The sequence below is a fragment of the Paroedura picta genome, chromosome 6 (assembly GCF_049243985.1).
Source record: "Paroedura picta isolate Pp20150507F chromosome 6, Ppicta_v3.0, whole genome shotgun sequence".
Lineage (NCBI taxonomy): Eukaryota > Metazoa > Chordata > Lepidosauria > Squamata > Gekkonidae > Paroedura > Paroedura picta.
In genome coordinates this window covers 84823125-84839592 of record NC_135374.1, presented here as the reverse complement: position 1 = coordinate 84839592, position 16468 = coordinate 84823125, and the positions used below count along the sequence as shown (strand labels likewise).

Here is a 16468-nt window from a genome sequence, read left to right as displayed (position 1 = left end):
CTCACACCCATCTAGAGCCCCATTACTTCTTCCCACCCCAAAACATCAAATCAATTCACATAAAATCATATTTCTATGTTAACACCATACAAAGGTGCTTGAAATGCTAACAGTTAAAGGCCCCATCCCACATGGTGTATAATGGTTTAAATAGATGTTAACAGTTCCAACCAGAACAGGAGAACATTTCTTCCTGATCCATTATGTTGCAACAGTTCAGAACCTGAGCAAAATCCCAGAGTACACCCAAATCCCAAGAAAAAAATCTGGACATATTTCTTGAAGGGCTGTAAATATCTATATCTACATTTGCCTCAAAGTGAAACTTCTTAAGTTCTCCTTATACAGAATTCCCAAAGTACTCTTTAAACTCACAAAATTCTAGAGGGCATTGCTGATTTTGAAGGAAAGAAAAAACAATATTGGGTCTCTGCATTCAATTTACCCAATCAAAAAAATGGAAAAAGTAACTTTTCCCAGTATTTTTCAGCTGAATGTGTGTTAGCAAATCTGTGTTAGCTACCAGTTTAGCTGACCTAAATAAAAGTCAGATTTTGCTGAATATATAAAAGGGAAGGAAGCAAACTGGGGTGCTGAAATGGCTGCCAGTCATAAACACACGTGAACAACAGTGTGGGAAGGCCTGTAAAAATCCAGGTTTTCAACTAGTTAATAAAACCATAATAGCGATTGTGTCACAATAGCGAATTTGTAATTCACCTATTTCTGAACTTCCAAATCACTCATGACTTAATGGGAGAGCATCCACTCTTCATGCAGAAGGCCCCAAATTCAATTAATTTGTAAGTGATATAAAAGACCTCCAGCTGAGACCCCGAAGGGCCTCCGCTGGTCTGAGTAGACAGGACTAAGCTTGATGGAGCATTGGTCTGATTTAGTACAAAATAGCTTCTTATGTAAGTATTAAACAGAATGCAAAAAGGTACTCAAATATGCTCATGAACAGAACCCCAGCAAACTCTGAGACCACAATGGAGGATCTTCTGGGACACATGTGCACAAAGAGCCACAAAGTTTGAGTGAAGGTGAATCAGTGAAATCTAACACATTATATTCAAGGATTATCTGGAGTAACAAACACCTTTAGTCCCTAAAATACAAAGATGTAGGTAATTAAGGGATAAATGCCTAGCATTCTCAAAGTAATTGGCTCTGATCTGAGAGTTGTTAAATGCTCTTCCTTGTAAACAGGCTATAATTTTCATTTTGGGGTAGATTTAAGGCTAAAAATTGTCTTTGCACAACTGCTTGACTCTTTTCAACACATTTAAAAAATAAAAAAATAAAGCAGTTTTTAATTACTATATTCATCTAACAGTCAAAGTAATGAATGGTTCTGAGCAATTCGGTGCTACAAAGCATTGTACCTGGTAGACTTGATTCTGCATACCTTTTACTGACTATGACAAAGTGACACAAAATTGCTCTAATCACATTGTGGTTTTTCTTCCTCTTCTTCATAAAAAAATGATTTGCAGGCATGAGAAATTAACCCCACCCTCCAACAAAAGGGAGGCTGTAAATCCTTCTAGAAGCATTCAAATATTCTGAAATGTTTGGCAAAGAAAATTCAGCATTTCAAGAATATATACACTGTTTGCCAGCAGGGTTCCACCCCCATTTCATAATGTGTTTGCAAGGAACAAATCTTACTTTTAAGAGCATGTGCTTCTCACTAGGTGTTAGATACATCTTGTTTTCATAATAATCTACGCATAAATTTACAATGTCTGCAAGCAGTTCTTCATATCCGGGAATCACCTCAAGTTGTTGCTGTAAAGACTAAAACAAAAATCAAAGAGAAAATACTTTTTGTACAAAATATGAACCTTTTCTTTAAAAATGGAGGAAGGATTTAACATCCTCCCCAACAGAGGACAGTGTATGTGGGAGACAGAGGTGGAGTTGCCTCTCCAGTTTGGTGTAGTAGTTAGGAGTGTGGACTTCTAACCTGGCATGCCGGGTTCGATTCTGCACTCCCCCACATGCAGCCAGCTGGGTGACCTTGGGCTCGCCACGGCACTGATAAAACTGTTCTGACAGAGCAGTGATATCAGCGCTATCTCAGCCTCACCCACCCCTCAGGGTCTGTTGTGGGGAGAGGAAAGGGAAGGCACTTTGAGACTCCTTTGGGCAGTGAAAAGCGGCATATAAGAACCAACTCTTCTTCTTCCTCTTCTACCTAGGCAAGATAGCCAAGGGTAGCAGTGAAATTGCAAGCAAAAAAAAAAAGAGGAGAAAGCCACACCCTCACAGCTCCAGTCATGGAGTGAGACAGGCAGAGAATGAGAACGGGCAGACACAAAGGCAGACACTGTAGGACAAATGTGGGCAGAGTGAATTTCTCTCCCCCATGGGTTCCTCGCTCCCCCTCCCACTGCTGGGGGAGGAGATGCAGGAACCAAGCCACTGATTCTACTTGAACCAGGCCCGTAATGGCACTACAAGCTGGCAGATGGCCAAGTAAACAAGGGTAGGATGGGACCTCCCCACAAGGCCTCATAGATCCCTGCTTGTTATGACACTGAGATGCGGCTTAACATTTTTTCACTGCACATAAAATGCTAGGCATCAAACAAATCAGATAATGTCTCAAAAATTCATAAAACGTACAAGATGTAAATAGTCATTTGATACATAAATACATACTTGTGTGATCTTGTTGTGATTAGCAAGGAACATGGAGAGGTTCTGGGATTCTTGGATGGACTGAGGATCAGCCATTTTACGCAGAAACTGGGCAGCTCTTTAAGTAAAACGGGTGAAATTAACGTGAGAACAATAATATAATATTCCCTATATACCTGCTACTTTGTGGTGAATATTTGTAGGTCCACATATTGTGCTATGTCTACCATATGAAGTAGATATTTTGTATGCTATAATCTTTTATGACTAGACTTGGACCTCAAGACAATACATTCTAAAAATTCTGGAGTAAATATTTAGAAAACACATAGAATACAACTTGGGGAAGGATGGGCAGGCATTCACAAACTACTTTCCATGTTCCAAGATAAATATAATTTAATTCTTTTACCATTACTTTTTCTCAGCACTACAACCTCTCTTCAAAACACGTTACTAATTCTACAGATCCGTAAACATTCCTTACTCTATACCAGGCTTTCTAACCTTGCCCGAGGCCTGGGCAGTCACAGGGCCGTGCGCAGGCCTGGTGGCCCAGCATTGGCCCCGCCCAAGGCCTACGCACTTGTTGGGCAGCACGGAGGCCGCCCAGGCCAGTGCTGGCCCCTTCCGAGTCCTGGGTGGTCGTGTGGCAGCACAGAGGCTGCCTGGGTAAGCACTGCCACGAACGTAAGTCTAGGGAGGAGGTTGGAGGGAGGAGGGGGTCTGGTGGGGGGAGGTAGGCGGGAGAAAGGAGTCTGGGTGTGTGTCTGAGGATGGGGCGAGGGACCAGGAAGGAAGTCAAGGGTAAGGATGGTGAGGGTGGGGGACGAATGGGGGGTAAGGAGTTTGTGTGTGTGTCTGTGAGCGCATGTCTAAAAGAAGGGGAGGGACCAGGGAAGACCAAGGAACCCCTGAGCAGGTATGTGTCCCCCAAAGCCTCTTTCCTAAAGCCACTCAAATGTCTCTCAATGTTATATTGGTTATAGCCCTGGTTCAGTTACATTATTAACAGATAACATGTGTAAATCTGGAAACAACTAGCTCCATCTTGTGGCTGTTTCATATATTGTTCCACAAGGGTTATACAAGAAGACTTACAAAGCATTACTAAGCAGGGCTACTCAGAAACCTAGCCAACACCAAAGAGGCTTACTCCCAGGAAAATGTTCTTAGCATTGCAATGTTAATGGAGAACTCTCGCAGAGGGAACATATATGCAATATGGGTGTGGAAAACAAATCATTTTTTACTACTTTTAACTGTATAAATACACCAAAATCCAGTTTTGAGGAGGGCCATGGCTTAGTTGTAGAATATACAAGGTCGCAAGTTCAATCTCTCATATGTTCAATTAAAAATAAGACCGGGCAGTAGATAATGCGAAAGCCCTCTATTGAAGACCTGCTACCAGTCAGATGAGACAATTCTAATCTTGACAAATCTGTGGTCTGACTCAGTATGACCCATGCATTAACTTTACACTTTCCAACACTTAAGACCAGGGGTAGTCAAACTGCGGCCCTCCAGATGTCCATGGACTACAATTCCCAGGAGCCCCCTGCCAGCATTTGCTGGCAGGGGGCTCCTGGGAATTGTAGTCCATGGACATCTGGAGGGCCGCAGTTTGACTACCCCTGCTTAAGACTATGTGGAAAACAGTTTTATGGATACACAGAAGTACTACATTCTAACGACAATTCCTCAGAATGAGGAAGTGCTATTGGACTCAAATGTTGTTGTGCTACTTCAGACCAACACAGCTACACACTTGAATCTAAGGTTAACAGATGTTTGCCTTCACGTGAAGTATGAAATACCCTGATTCTATACATTTGACACAATCCATAGATTATACGCCCAGAGCCGTAAAGAATGGGCGGTATAAAAATCCAAATAAATAAAATATACCAATCCACTGGACACAATGTTATGAACTAGTTGGGAATTAATAGGATTGATGCAAATATAAAAAACCACCAATATGACCATGCCCCCCGCAATACTTGCATTAGTTTCTTTTGGAGTTTTTTGGTACCTCCTCCCCCCTTCTGTTTGACCAATACACCACCACGAAATCAGCGGTGAGACCACATGATACCTCAATACACAATACTCTTTCCCTACAGCTCACCGTTTATAGGCTGAATGGTCATTCTTCACACTGCACTTCATATTTTTCAACTCATCTAAAACAGCAAACATGTTGATAAATTTTCCAAGAGTGATCAGATAGGCCTCAGATACAAAATCCTTTCTTCTCTCTGCATGGCACAAGCGCTTCACTTCACCACAGAATCTTTCGATTGCATTTCTCTGTTTAAAAAGGAAATAAATTGATGCTTCTTAAAAAATGTGCAGAGTGTAATTCAAATTGCATATGTACCAGCCATGTTTAACTCGCTTCCAATAAAGATACTATTACTAAAGGTAATAGGAGGCTTCTGTAGGACAAGGGTAAATGATTCTGGAAAACTGGAGGAACCCTCAGATATGAATAAAAGGGTTTTTTATGGTAGGGAAAACATACATAAAGCACAAGTTTCTGGTCACCATTTTGGGATGTCTAAGCATTCTAGAACAACACTGCTGGAGCACCTGCCTCTCTTGGACACTGCAGGAGATATCTGATGCAGGAGGGAAGGGGGGGTGGAAATAGAGGGGGAAGAGCAGGGAGGAGAGAAGGAATGTGAAGAGAGAAAAAAGAAAGCAGGGTGGGAGATAGAAAAAGAAGTGGAGATGTGGTAACTAGACAGAGCAAGGGAAGGGGACAAACAGATGGAAAAAGCAGAAGAGAGATCAAGCAAACTGTAAGATTGATTGTGCAGACAGGTGCTAGGTAAGCAATGCGGAAAGGGCAAGCAGAGCTGTAGCAAGGTGAGAAATTCCCCTTAACTTCAAAGCAAGAACTACTAGTAGATTCAGATACCTTTATTGGCATAAGATTTGATATACTTAAAACAAAATTTAAAACAGAAACAAATTCTGGACATAGACACATGGACAACAGTAATAAGGCCTTATGCCATATAGCCGATCTGCAGCGGAGATAGATTAGTTCTCGAGGTAGTTGACAGGATTTTTGCGAGGTCCGCTATCTGACAAGGCTCCTTTACACTCAGCAACATCTTCACTAGATGTTTCTCATCACTGCACAGATACTTCAGTTTTCCCATAAAACCCCCCAGATAATGATGGAACATCTGAAATTTGGGGCAGTTGAATAATATGTGGCTAAGGGAATCTGGTACATTGCACCCATGCAGACAGCTTCTCTCATTTTGAGGGATTTGAAGGAAGTGTCCTCTTGATAGGTTTGAAGGGAAGATGTTTAGGCGCGCAAGGAGAAAGGCCCTTTTAAGGGAATAATCATCTAACACTTGCAGATATAGGGGCATTGATTTATAAGACCAGGGGATGTCCCAATGGCCTGGTGAACAGATCCTGTGGGTTGATGTGCCTATCATCTGAATATCCTGGTCTTCTAGTCTTTTAGTGATCAGCTTCAGGACTGTGCTCTCGTCATAATTAACTAGAGTAGATAGATCTAATCCTAAGCAACGAAGTTTATGAAAAATTACTTCGTTAAAGCCCTTAATAAAATAGGGATCTCCTAAAGTGTTAGAAAGTAGAGATAGTGGAAAAGTAATTTTAATAGACATGGGCTGAACCCACTCATTGTGGTGTTCTCATAGAAGACTGAGAGCAAAACTGCCTATTCAACACCCCCCCCCCCCCAAACACACACCCATGGGTCAAACATGAAGAATACTAAACCAGGGGCAGTCATGGGAGGCAATGGGTAGAAAAACCAACCAAACAGCATCCAACATGCATTTACCTGAAAATACATAAAATTCATTAGCTTGGTGACCTCTGGTTCTAGAACTTCAACAGTTTTTTCATAAATTTCCACTCTGTTTGGCTGCTCATTACATTTCACCTAAAAAGAAAGGAGAAAAGTTTGACAAACTATATGGGAATATCTCATACACCTTTCTTTGCCAACTGTAAGACTCACATAAAAATATTACTGATTTAAAAATGTTTCACACATTTTAGAATTTCAGCTTTGCCAACAAAACACAGTTCTTTTGTATTCCAGTTACAGCTTTCAGGATCAGCTGAACAAATAAAATATTTTATCCTAATGGTGGTCCTAATGCTTCTGCATTATTGACATCAATAGGTTCTGGGAACAAGACAATGGAATCCAATAAAATTTGCAGGAAATAAATCAGTACATAGGATTATGACTGTACTTGCTGTCTGATCTATCACTATGTCTGAAGAAAGATCCTGTCTTTCTTCAAATGCTAAGGATTGCACTTTCAGGCTGTTTCAGAGCAACTAGATAAAGATTACAGATCTCATCTACTGCAACGTTTTACATATTACTGCTTGCAGGGTATCAGAAGTATGCACACAGCATATTTTGCTAAGCTTTCAATGAGATGGGCACGCAGAGTTATTTGGTGTTCTTGCTACTGATTGGCAGCAAAGACTGTCCTCAAGAGTTACACACTTCCTGTTTTCACCTTTTTGTGGCTGACAGGAAACAAAGGTGAGAAGACAAGCAACAGGGCATGAGTAAAAAGTGAAAGATTCTAGAAGGCTGCTGCCACCATTAAAAAAAAAAAGCAGGCTCAAACTCAGACCAGGGAACCCTAGAGCATCCCTCTGAAACAGCTTAGAAGACAGATTAGTGATGGGTGGGTGGAAGAATCTCCTCTACTGAGAAAAGAGAGATGCAGGTTCAGTTTGGTGCTGCTTCACTATATGAAGGGATGCTTCCCCTCTGTCAGCCTCCTACAGTTGACAATGTCCACAGGCTGTTTTAACAATATTTCCCATTGTCCAACACATGGTTTATAGATTATATTCTAGTTCCAGCATTTTAAACATTTGTTGTTAGGTGCGAAGTCGTATCCGACCCATCGCGACCCCATGGACAATGATCCTCCAGGCCTTCCTGTCCTCTACCATTCTGCGAAGTCCATTTAAATTTGCTTTTTAAACATAGTGGACATTGAAATGATTCCCTGACAGTAAAGGCATTGAACCATAGCTCACTTTTGGCATCAGCCTACTGAATTAGGTTCATTAACAATAATTTTTAAAGATATTTCTACCTGAGGAATGGCTCTTGAGCAGCTCCTCCATGTGTAGAGCATAATGGCATACTCTTGGCCTTCTTCTAGCATTTCATTCTAAAATAAAAACAAAACCTGGTATTTATACAAAAAGAGTAGAATAACTGATCAAAACAAAGATATTAATTATGTAGCATGCTATATTTCAGAGAAGATCCGACAACTGAAGGCTTTGTTAGAATAGTGACTGAAATGTTTAATAATATTTAAAAGTGACACTAGGGAACTAACCTAATTTTTTCCCATGCAAGCACACAACTTTGTTCTTGAGGATAATTGTGGCTGCTTCAAGAACTACTGAAACAAATACCTCAGAGCCGGTAAACAAGAGGGAGGGGAGCCAATATCTTTGGGATGTCAAATTGGTACTAGAACTAAGAGATGCAAGGAATCACAGAATCACTGTAGCCCTGGGATTAAGAATTTTTCCAAGCAGCACACAATGGCCCTTCCTGTTCCTCTTTCAGAGAGGAAACAAAGTATAAGTAGTGATTTATTTAATCCAGTGTATGCACAATGACATCTGATCAGGATAGATATTTTCCATGAAATACAGTGATAGGCTAAGAGTATTTGCATCACTTTGGAACACCAAATGCTGAATTTGCCCTAGCACTCATATAACACACGTTTTTCTACATATTGGATCATGAAATCTAGACATTTAGTTTATTATCAGCTCCTACAGATTGATTTTTAAGTTTCTACAGAAATGAAGTGCAACAATCGGTGGCAGTCCTAAGGAAAGAGCTCCGGACTGCTAGCTGGATAGGGAGTTAACTCGAACAAATAGGCATCTTTTAATGTGTTGGGGATTTTAAGGGTTCTGTGTTTTATTATTTTATTGTAAACCGCCGCAAGTCTTTGAGAGCAGCGGTATATAAACCAAAGAATAAATAAATAAATAAAGTAATGTTGTTTACAAATTATAAAACAGAAATGAAATAAAACAGAAATGAAATACATACAATCTTAAGCAGAAAAGTATCCCCAGGGCACATCCATAAGCATGTATGGCAAACTGATGAATCCTTAACAAATCATGTTTATAACAAAGAACAGGCTTGAAATAAATACAGCAACATATTTCTCCTTATTCCCTTTTACTACGATAAGTATTGTTAGATGGTTATCGCTCAATATTTACCATGCTGGAATGAACAGTTGCTTGTTCAATGTATCTTGCAATGCCTGTGACAAATGCATTTCTATCTTCAAAATTGGTGTTGAAATTGGGCTGTATGAAAGACAAGAAAATATGTCCAAATGAGGAATAATACTGAAGAACAACTAATCAAGTAATCGAGATTCAAATGGGTAGCCATGTTGGTCTGAAGTAGCACAATTGAATCAGAGTCCAGTAGCAACTTTAAGACCAACAAAGATTTATTCAGGGCGTGAGCTTTCGAGTGCAAGCACTCTTTGTCAGACTAAGTAATCGAGAACACTTTAAAGTAACAGACAGAAAGATCCTTTTATGCATTCCACACCTGATAAAGCAAGGATGATGGTGGGGGTTCAATGCATGGCTGCTGGTCTGGCAGTGGCAATTCTTCCAAGAGATCCACATTGGACAAAGCATCTTCCAAGGTAACTTGAGCAGTCATTTTGATTCTGTAAAAAGGAACATTTTTAAATTGATAACTTTCATGACGAGTGGAGTTAACTATGGCATGCTCCACAGTAGAGCTCAGAAGCCAAGCAGGGTTGACCCTGGTTAGTATTTGGACGGGAGACCACCAAGAAACTCAAGGGTTGCTACACAGAGGCAGGCAATGGCAAATCACCTCTGAACATCTCTTGCCTTGAAAACTCGGCAAGGGGTCTCCATACGTTTCTTTTTTAATTGTACTGTATTTGACACAAACACGAACCAAAGGTTTTTATTCAATGACATGCTTTTGCCCATTTCACTAAAATAAATAGGTGCTGGAACGTGTGAGTTGCCACATCCTTCAGCAATTTAGCTCATATTACCACTCGGAAACAGAAGAAACATTGAGCATACAAAACAATTGGTGCCTATTACATCATAAGTGATTGTGAGAAACTCATCTTGCACAACCAACAATGTCTAGGAGAAAATATCACCATGGTCCCAGCATCTAATTTCTTGGGATTGAAAGGGCTGTCTGCAGGGGCATAAGTGGGAGAGGTCATCGGATTATTGTAGTTCTCTACACCATGGTAAAAAAAACACACACTCAATGTCTCCTTACTGAGTTTTGGAACAGCAGAGGAATTCAAAGCCTAAACATTGATGAACACAGACTAATTTAAAATCCTGCACAATTCCAGTGTTTCCTTGCACAACTAGTTATAATCCCAAAATTGCATTCTACTGCCTCCATCACATATTTTGACCACTCTTATTCTTCAGTATATGCAATTTTCTTAGATATGCTCTTCAGACCTGTCATATTGAGCATGCAGGAACAATTCCTCTGTGCATCATGCAGTCAGCTATAACATAAATGCACTAATACAGTAACAGTGACTCAGCTTCAAAGGGTTTGTCTGAACACGTGCCCGCATATTCAAAGAAAAACAAAGGAACCTACTCCGAAAAATAACACCTGTTACCGGTGTCAACCACTATGATTACACACACTAACCAGGAATTTGTGCAAGCAAATTCAGAAACTGAAATTACTCTGGTTAGGCCCATGCAACATACCTTTAATGAATGTAATACTCATCCAAGGAGATATATTAAGCAACCAGGCAAGCAAACTGATGCTTTTAGTTTAACTTTCCAGTTTTTAGTCCATTTGTAATAAATTGTGCCAGTTGAATACTGGAATAAAGATTGATAGGCATGTTCAAGATACTGCTTTTTCTCTGCACCCATGAAAACATAAAGTGTGCTGTAATATAGTATTTGCCTTGCAGACTACCTGGATGAAAGTTCGTACAATACTCAAAACACAATGTCTCAAGCTTGAAATCAGCTGTCCCCAACCCCCGGTCTAGGGACCGGTCCCGGTCCGTAGATCAGTCGGTACTGGGTCGCGGCTCCTCCTCGTCCTTCTCCCCGGCTGCTGCCTCGGGGGCTGCCCTGCCACTCTGCCGCTGGCTCACCTTTGGCACTCTCCGGAGGCCACCATGGCTGGGGCTCCCCCTCAGCGCTGCACTGTGTACCTGCTGATGGCAGCGCCCCCCAGCGGGCAGCAGGAAGTCAGAGGTGCCGGCGGGAAAGCAAATGGAGCAGGAGCTCAGGTAGTGGCGACGTCCCTCGGCAAAAGACTACCCCCCGGGCCTCAGTAAAATTATCGAGCATTGACTGGTCCCCAGTGATAAAAAGGTTGGGGACCACTGAGCTAAACCACCAACCACTACCACTAGTAAACATATGCAGACCAACTCCAAAAGAATGAATTGCCACAATAAAACTTCATATGTTGGATATTATTTTGCTTACTTTCATTTATATTCTAGTTTTATCCCTTACTGGGACCCAAAGCAGCTTATCACATTATTCTCTCCTCCTTTTGGAGGGGCTGTGACTTAGTGGCAGAGCATTTGATTCCATCTCTAATTAAAGATCAAGAAGCAGGTGATGGGAAGGATCTCAAACTGAAATCCTGGAGAGCCACTGGCAGTCTGAGTAGACAATACAGACTTTGAAGCACCATTGCTCTGCTTCAATATATTGCAGGTTCATCTGCTCCTCTGCCTTATCCTCACAGCCACCACCTTGCAGGTAGGTTAGGCTGCGTGAATGAAATGGGTCCAGGAATCACCCAGCGAACAGGGATTCAAACAGGTTCCAGGGGGAGCTCACCACGTCCTTAGGCAGACGATTCCACTGCTGAACTACTCTGACTGTGAAACTTTTTTCCTGTTATCTAGCTGGTACCATTCTCCACATCCACTGGCTCAACAAGATCAAAGCCAACACAGGGATGACCATGAGCCAACTAGAAGAAGCAGTCAGAGACAGGTGCACATGGCGGAGACTTTCCTATAGAATCGCCAAGGGTCAGACACGACTGAACGGATAACAACAATTCTTCACATAGTTTAAACCCATTACTGTGGGTCCTATCCTCAGCTGCAACAGGAGCTTTTCCCTGCCCTCCTCTAAATGACAACCTTTCAAATAAAATTTGAATCCAATACCACCTTTAAGACCAACCAAAATTTATTCTTTTAATTTTATTTGGGACAATGTGACTGTAATGTGATGTAAGTAGTATATAATGTAATTTAGAATTTAACTCTCTAGTCTCAAAATAACAAACTGAGAGCCTTATCACTTGTGGGGATGCTTCCATGTTTGGGTGGAGACGGATGGGGCAAACTGGTCTCTTAAGTATTTTTTTTCCAGACAACTGGAAAATTGTCTGCCATTAATTACTAACCTTGACATTTTTATGTCTCCAACATTTTTGTGAACTACAACTGAACCCAAAGGACTGATCAGTTTTTTAGCAAAGAATCAGCATACCGCATAAATTGGATGTTATGACACAGTTTGCTAATATGCTACTAATTTACAATTCTCTTATAAGTCTTGTTCCATTGTCTGAGGAAGAGTGCTTGCACTCAAAAACTCATGCCTTGAATAAATCTTTGTTGGTCCTAAAGGTGCTACTTACTGGACTCAAATTATGTTGTGCTACTTCAGACCAACCCAGCTACCCACTTGAATCAACCTTTCAAATATTTAAAGACATGTCCCCTCTCAATAGTATCAGTTGTCTTGCTGGGCTCCAAGTCCAATCAAAGCTCTCAGATAGACCCAGTGGCTTTCCAACCCAAGACACGCTTGTTATCCTCTTTAGTTCCCTTTCTGCAAAAAAACCAAAACAAAACCCTATTCCTTTTTCACATCAAATCTTTATAGTGTTTCTCTTTCAAAGATCAACAAGTTTCTTATAGTTCCTTTTTTAGCGTTAAGCAAATAAGAAACATTAACTGGAAGTGAAGTAAGAAAAAGAACTTATCTGCACAAAAATAGAAATGTTTTTAAAAAGTAGATTTCTACTTAGCCAGATCTACTCCACACTCCTGGGCTATTCAGGATTGTCAACCGGAGTGCAAAAATACAAATTGTACTGTGAGTTATTTACCACGGAGAACCAGCATTGTACAGTGGTTAAAGTGCAGGACTACTATCTGGGAGACCCAGGTTCAAATCTCCACTTGAAAAAAGGGTCTCCAATGGGAAGAAAGGCAGCGTAAATAAAATAAAATAAAAAAATAATGAAAACTATCTCAGTTCTAAGTTTAATTAATAGCAAACTCTTACCGGCTGAACTGGAACACATAATACTACAAAACTGGTTTCATTTGTGCTATGTAGCAGTAGTAATTGTGCTTCTCGGAGCTAAGCGGCTAGCAATTAAAGGAGAAAATAGTCCTAGCTGCACAGAAGTTGGAAGAACAGTGAATTGGCTTATAGCTGTATGCAGCTTCCCATATTTTTCATGTCTAATCAGGGCAGAGGTGACCCACTATTTTCTATGTTTATACCCGTGAAGGTGGTATTGTCCTTAGGTAAAATTTTCTTTCACTATGTAAAAGTAATATAGCTGAGAGCTTAATACTGAAGAAAGGGATTGGATAAGGGAGGGTATAATATTCCTGAAAAACTGAGTTTTCTCAGCATAACACTATAACTTGGGAAGTGCTGTACAAAAGTTTCTAATATAAGTCTTTGGACATCTGAACATTTGAAAATAAGAGTCAAACAACATAAGCAACATGTGCAAGCCCACCATGGGAACTTGCAGCCATATGGCAGCTGTGAGTTCCTAATGAGAACCTCAGTTAAAAGCAGCACAATGGCCTGATTCAGACCAGGACTTCAGCATGGGGGAGAAGAGGCTCCTGCCTCTCCCCCACTGTTTCCCCAAAGTGAGAATCTGATGGTGCCATTTCAGTTCAGCGGAACAGTGCATGGGGGAAGGAAGGAGGCCTCCTCCTATCACAGACCTGATTTGAATTAGAGACCCTCAGCACTTTTGAATCACATTCCTGCCAGGAACTCACAGCTTGTAGTATGGAAGTATATCCCTGAGGTGGATTCACATATTTTAGCATGTGTTTTAGGCCTAAGATCTTGAGAAAAGAAACATCCTTATGTTGATAGTAGTGAATAGACAACTGCATATCTGTCGGGGACCCGCTTGCTAACTGAAAAAACAGGGTGCCCCTTTGAAGAAAACGTCACGCCAGGCCTGGTGAACGATACAACAGGAACAAGCTTTATTTCAGCAACGTGGAGTCCGCTGGTATGGAGTAAGAGCTTCCACCGAACTCCAGGTGGAAGCTCCCTTTTATACAAAACCCACCTCCTTAGGCTGTATTGCCCCACCCAGTACTTGCGGAGGGAACATGCTGATACAATCATGACTCATGCACATATGCGAGGTTTTCCGGGGTTCCTGATGGCCCATTTTCCTGGAACAAAGGGCCATCTCCGGGCCCTTGTCAAAAGGTGGAGGGGGACATTGAGGTTCTTTAGCGGCCATTGCCACCTCAACGATCGGGTGGGGCGCCCAGCTGCCGGCTTGCCTATGATCACCATGCCCTACCTCCGTGATCGCGGGCGCCTCTGATGGCGGGGTTCGGTCCGGTTCCCAAGCCACCAAGGACCGAACCACGACAATATCACAATTTTTAGAACTAATGTTTTGATGGAATTCAGCTGGCTTGATTAAAAGCCATGGGGTTATACTGCATCCAACAATACTTCTGGAAAAGCAAGTTAATGCAGCAGCAAAAAATGATTTTTTCCCCTAACATCAAGCATGGAAGGAGGACCCCTACCTTGGCTCAGCCAAACAAGCCACCTGGATCCATATCATGGTAACAGAGAGATTAGACTACTGTAATGTTCTTCATAAGGCTCCTGCCCTTGAAGTAAAGTCAGAAACTCCCATTGGTACAAACTGCTGCAGCTAGGAAATTATTAGGAGCTGGATGGAACATGCACATTATATTCATTCTGCAATTACTCCATTGGCTGTCCATCAGCTACCAATTTCAATTGAAGGTATTTACTATCATATACATACCCCCACAGTCTTGGACTTCCATCCACAGGACTTCCTCTCCTTTGTTTTGTTCAGCTGTTCAATGTACTTTTTCTGTTGTGGAATGTCCTGAGGAGTCAGGAGGTCTCCCACCCACCTGTCATTATGCAAACTATGCAAAATGGAGTTGCTCAGGAGACATCCTCTATACCAGGGATTCCCAACCAGGGGCCCACAGACCCTTGGAGCTCCAGACGGATCCACAGCTTTTCCCCTCCTGCCTTAATGGACTTGGGCACAAGCAAGGAAATTGGCCATTTCCATTGCTCCTTCTGCACTTGGGAGGGAGTGGAGCCTGCATACCTACTCCAACCTTAAACTACCTCCTCTCTCCCCTCACCAGTCCTCCTTGAACCTGCCTGTTAATGTAAGTGATGATGTCTTATGGGGTGTGTGGCAGGGAGGTGTGGCCAGCTGACCACTTCTGGGGCTGCTCCATGGTCAAAAGGTTGAAAAAGGCTGTCCCATACTAGAACTAGAACTATACTAGAATAGTTCAGGAAGGCACTTTATAAAGGGAAAGGGGCTGTATAGTATACCACTGTTGTGCTTCATTAGTTTCTGCTAATGTAATCACTTTACTTCATTATAGCCACATTCTGTATCATGGGTAATATTCTAAGCTCATTCAGATTTCAGTAACCCTAGTTATATGCTCATTAGATGTCTCCTCATATTGATTGTATGAACCTACTCTGTGCTCTAGACTTCTCTTCATATCGCATGTTGACTTTCTTTGAAATCCACTTTTAATCACAGTAAATAATTAAAAGATGCCAAACTGAATTTTTACAACTTCATCTCAAATTATCTTGTTCTTCTACTAATAATTTTCTAACACTGTAATAACTATGTTAAATACTTTTTCCTATGGAGAAATGGGGGGGGGGATTCATCAAATGCCAGGAAATATTTTCATGTGCGCAATTATTAATACTAATAAATGGGGGGAAATTAAGTTTCCTCATGGCCAAGGAAATTAAAAGCTCAACATTTTATTTAGTATATGTACAGTTTTTAAGTACTCTGCAGAAGATTCTCTCCCACTAATCAAAACAATTATGAACGCAGCTAACAGAATCTATCTTCCAGTACTTCAGTGAAGTGAACAAAGGCCCAATCTATATCAAGGATAGGAAGCAGCAAAAGAGCAAATGCAGCTCTTGCAATTCTGCACCCAATATCACATCATCTTGTACAGTGAGCTAAACTGCATGCAGAGTTTAAGAATATGCATGTAGGAGGATTTCTGGATGTGGTTTGATTTTTCTCAAGCAACCCTTATAGTCTTCTTACAGATACCTACAAATCACCCCATGAGAAATCAGCTCAATTTCAGGGTTTCCCCTCTTTTGCTGTCTGAGGTTAAGTACTGAGGAAATAAATATGTACTGGAAAAAGGCAGAAGTCTCAAGGTGCCCTATGAAGGGGGAAAGGAGAGGTACACTATGCAAAAGTGGCATCAAAGGTTCTATCAACTCACTCATGTTGATGAGTTTTCTTCTCATCACTAGCCAGACTGAAGACTACAGTACTAGAGAAAAAAAGTCCAGAGCCACTTATGAGTAGTTCAAATAGTGTATAACCTTATATTAACTCTATCACCTACAGCGATATAAGATG

General features: G+C 41.3%; 1 protein-coding gene across 2 annotated transcripts in view; it reads right to left on the bottom strand.

Annotated features, from left to right (window-relative positions):
• CYFIP1 (cytoplasmic FMR1 interacting protein 1) overlaps window positions 1-16468 on the bottom strand; it is a 68062-nt gene that overhangs the window by 50449 nt on the left and 1145 nt on the right. For both annotated transcript variants that reach the window (XM_077343393.1, XM_077343392.1), the window contains exons 2-8: window positions 9293-9416; window positions 8950-9039; window positions 7782-7859; window positions 6491-6592; window positions 4784-4965; window positions 2671-2767; window positions 1675-1803 (exon numbers count right to left, since the gene is read on the bottom strand). In XM_077343393.1, the coding sequence (XP_077199508.1) occupies window positions 1675-1803; window positions 2671-2767; window positions 4784-4965; window positions 6491-6592; window positions 7782-7859; window positions 8950-9039; window positions 9293-9409 (795 nt within the window). In that variant the 5' untranslated portion in view covers window positions 9410-9416. The remainder of the gene's footprint in view (window positions 1-1674; window positions 1804-2670; window positions 2768-4783; window positions 4966-6490; window positions 6593-7781; window positions 7860-8949; window positions 9040-9292; window positions 9417-16468) is intronic.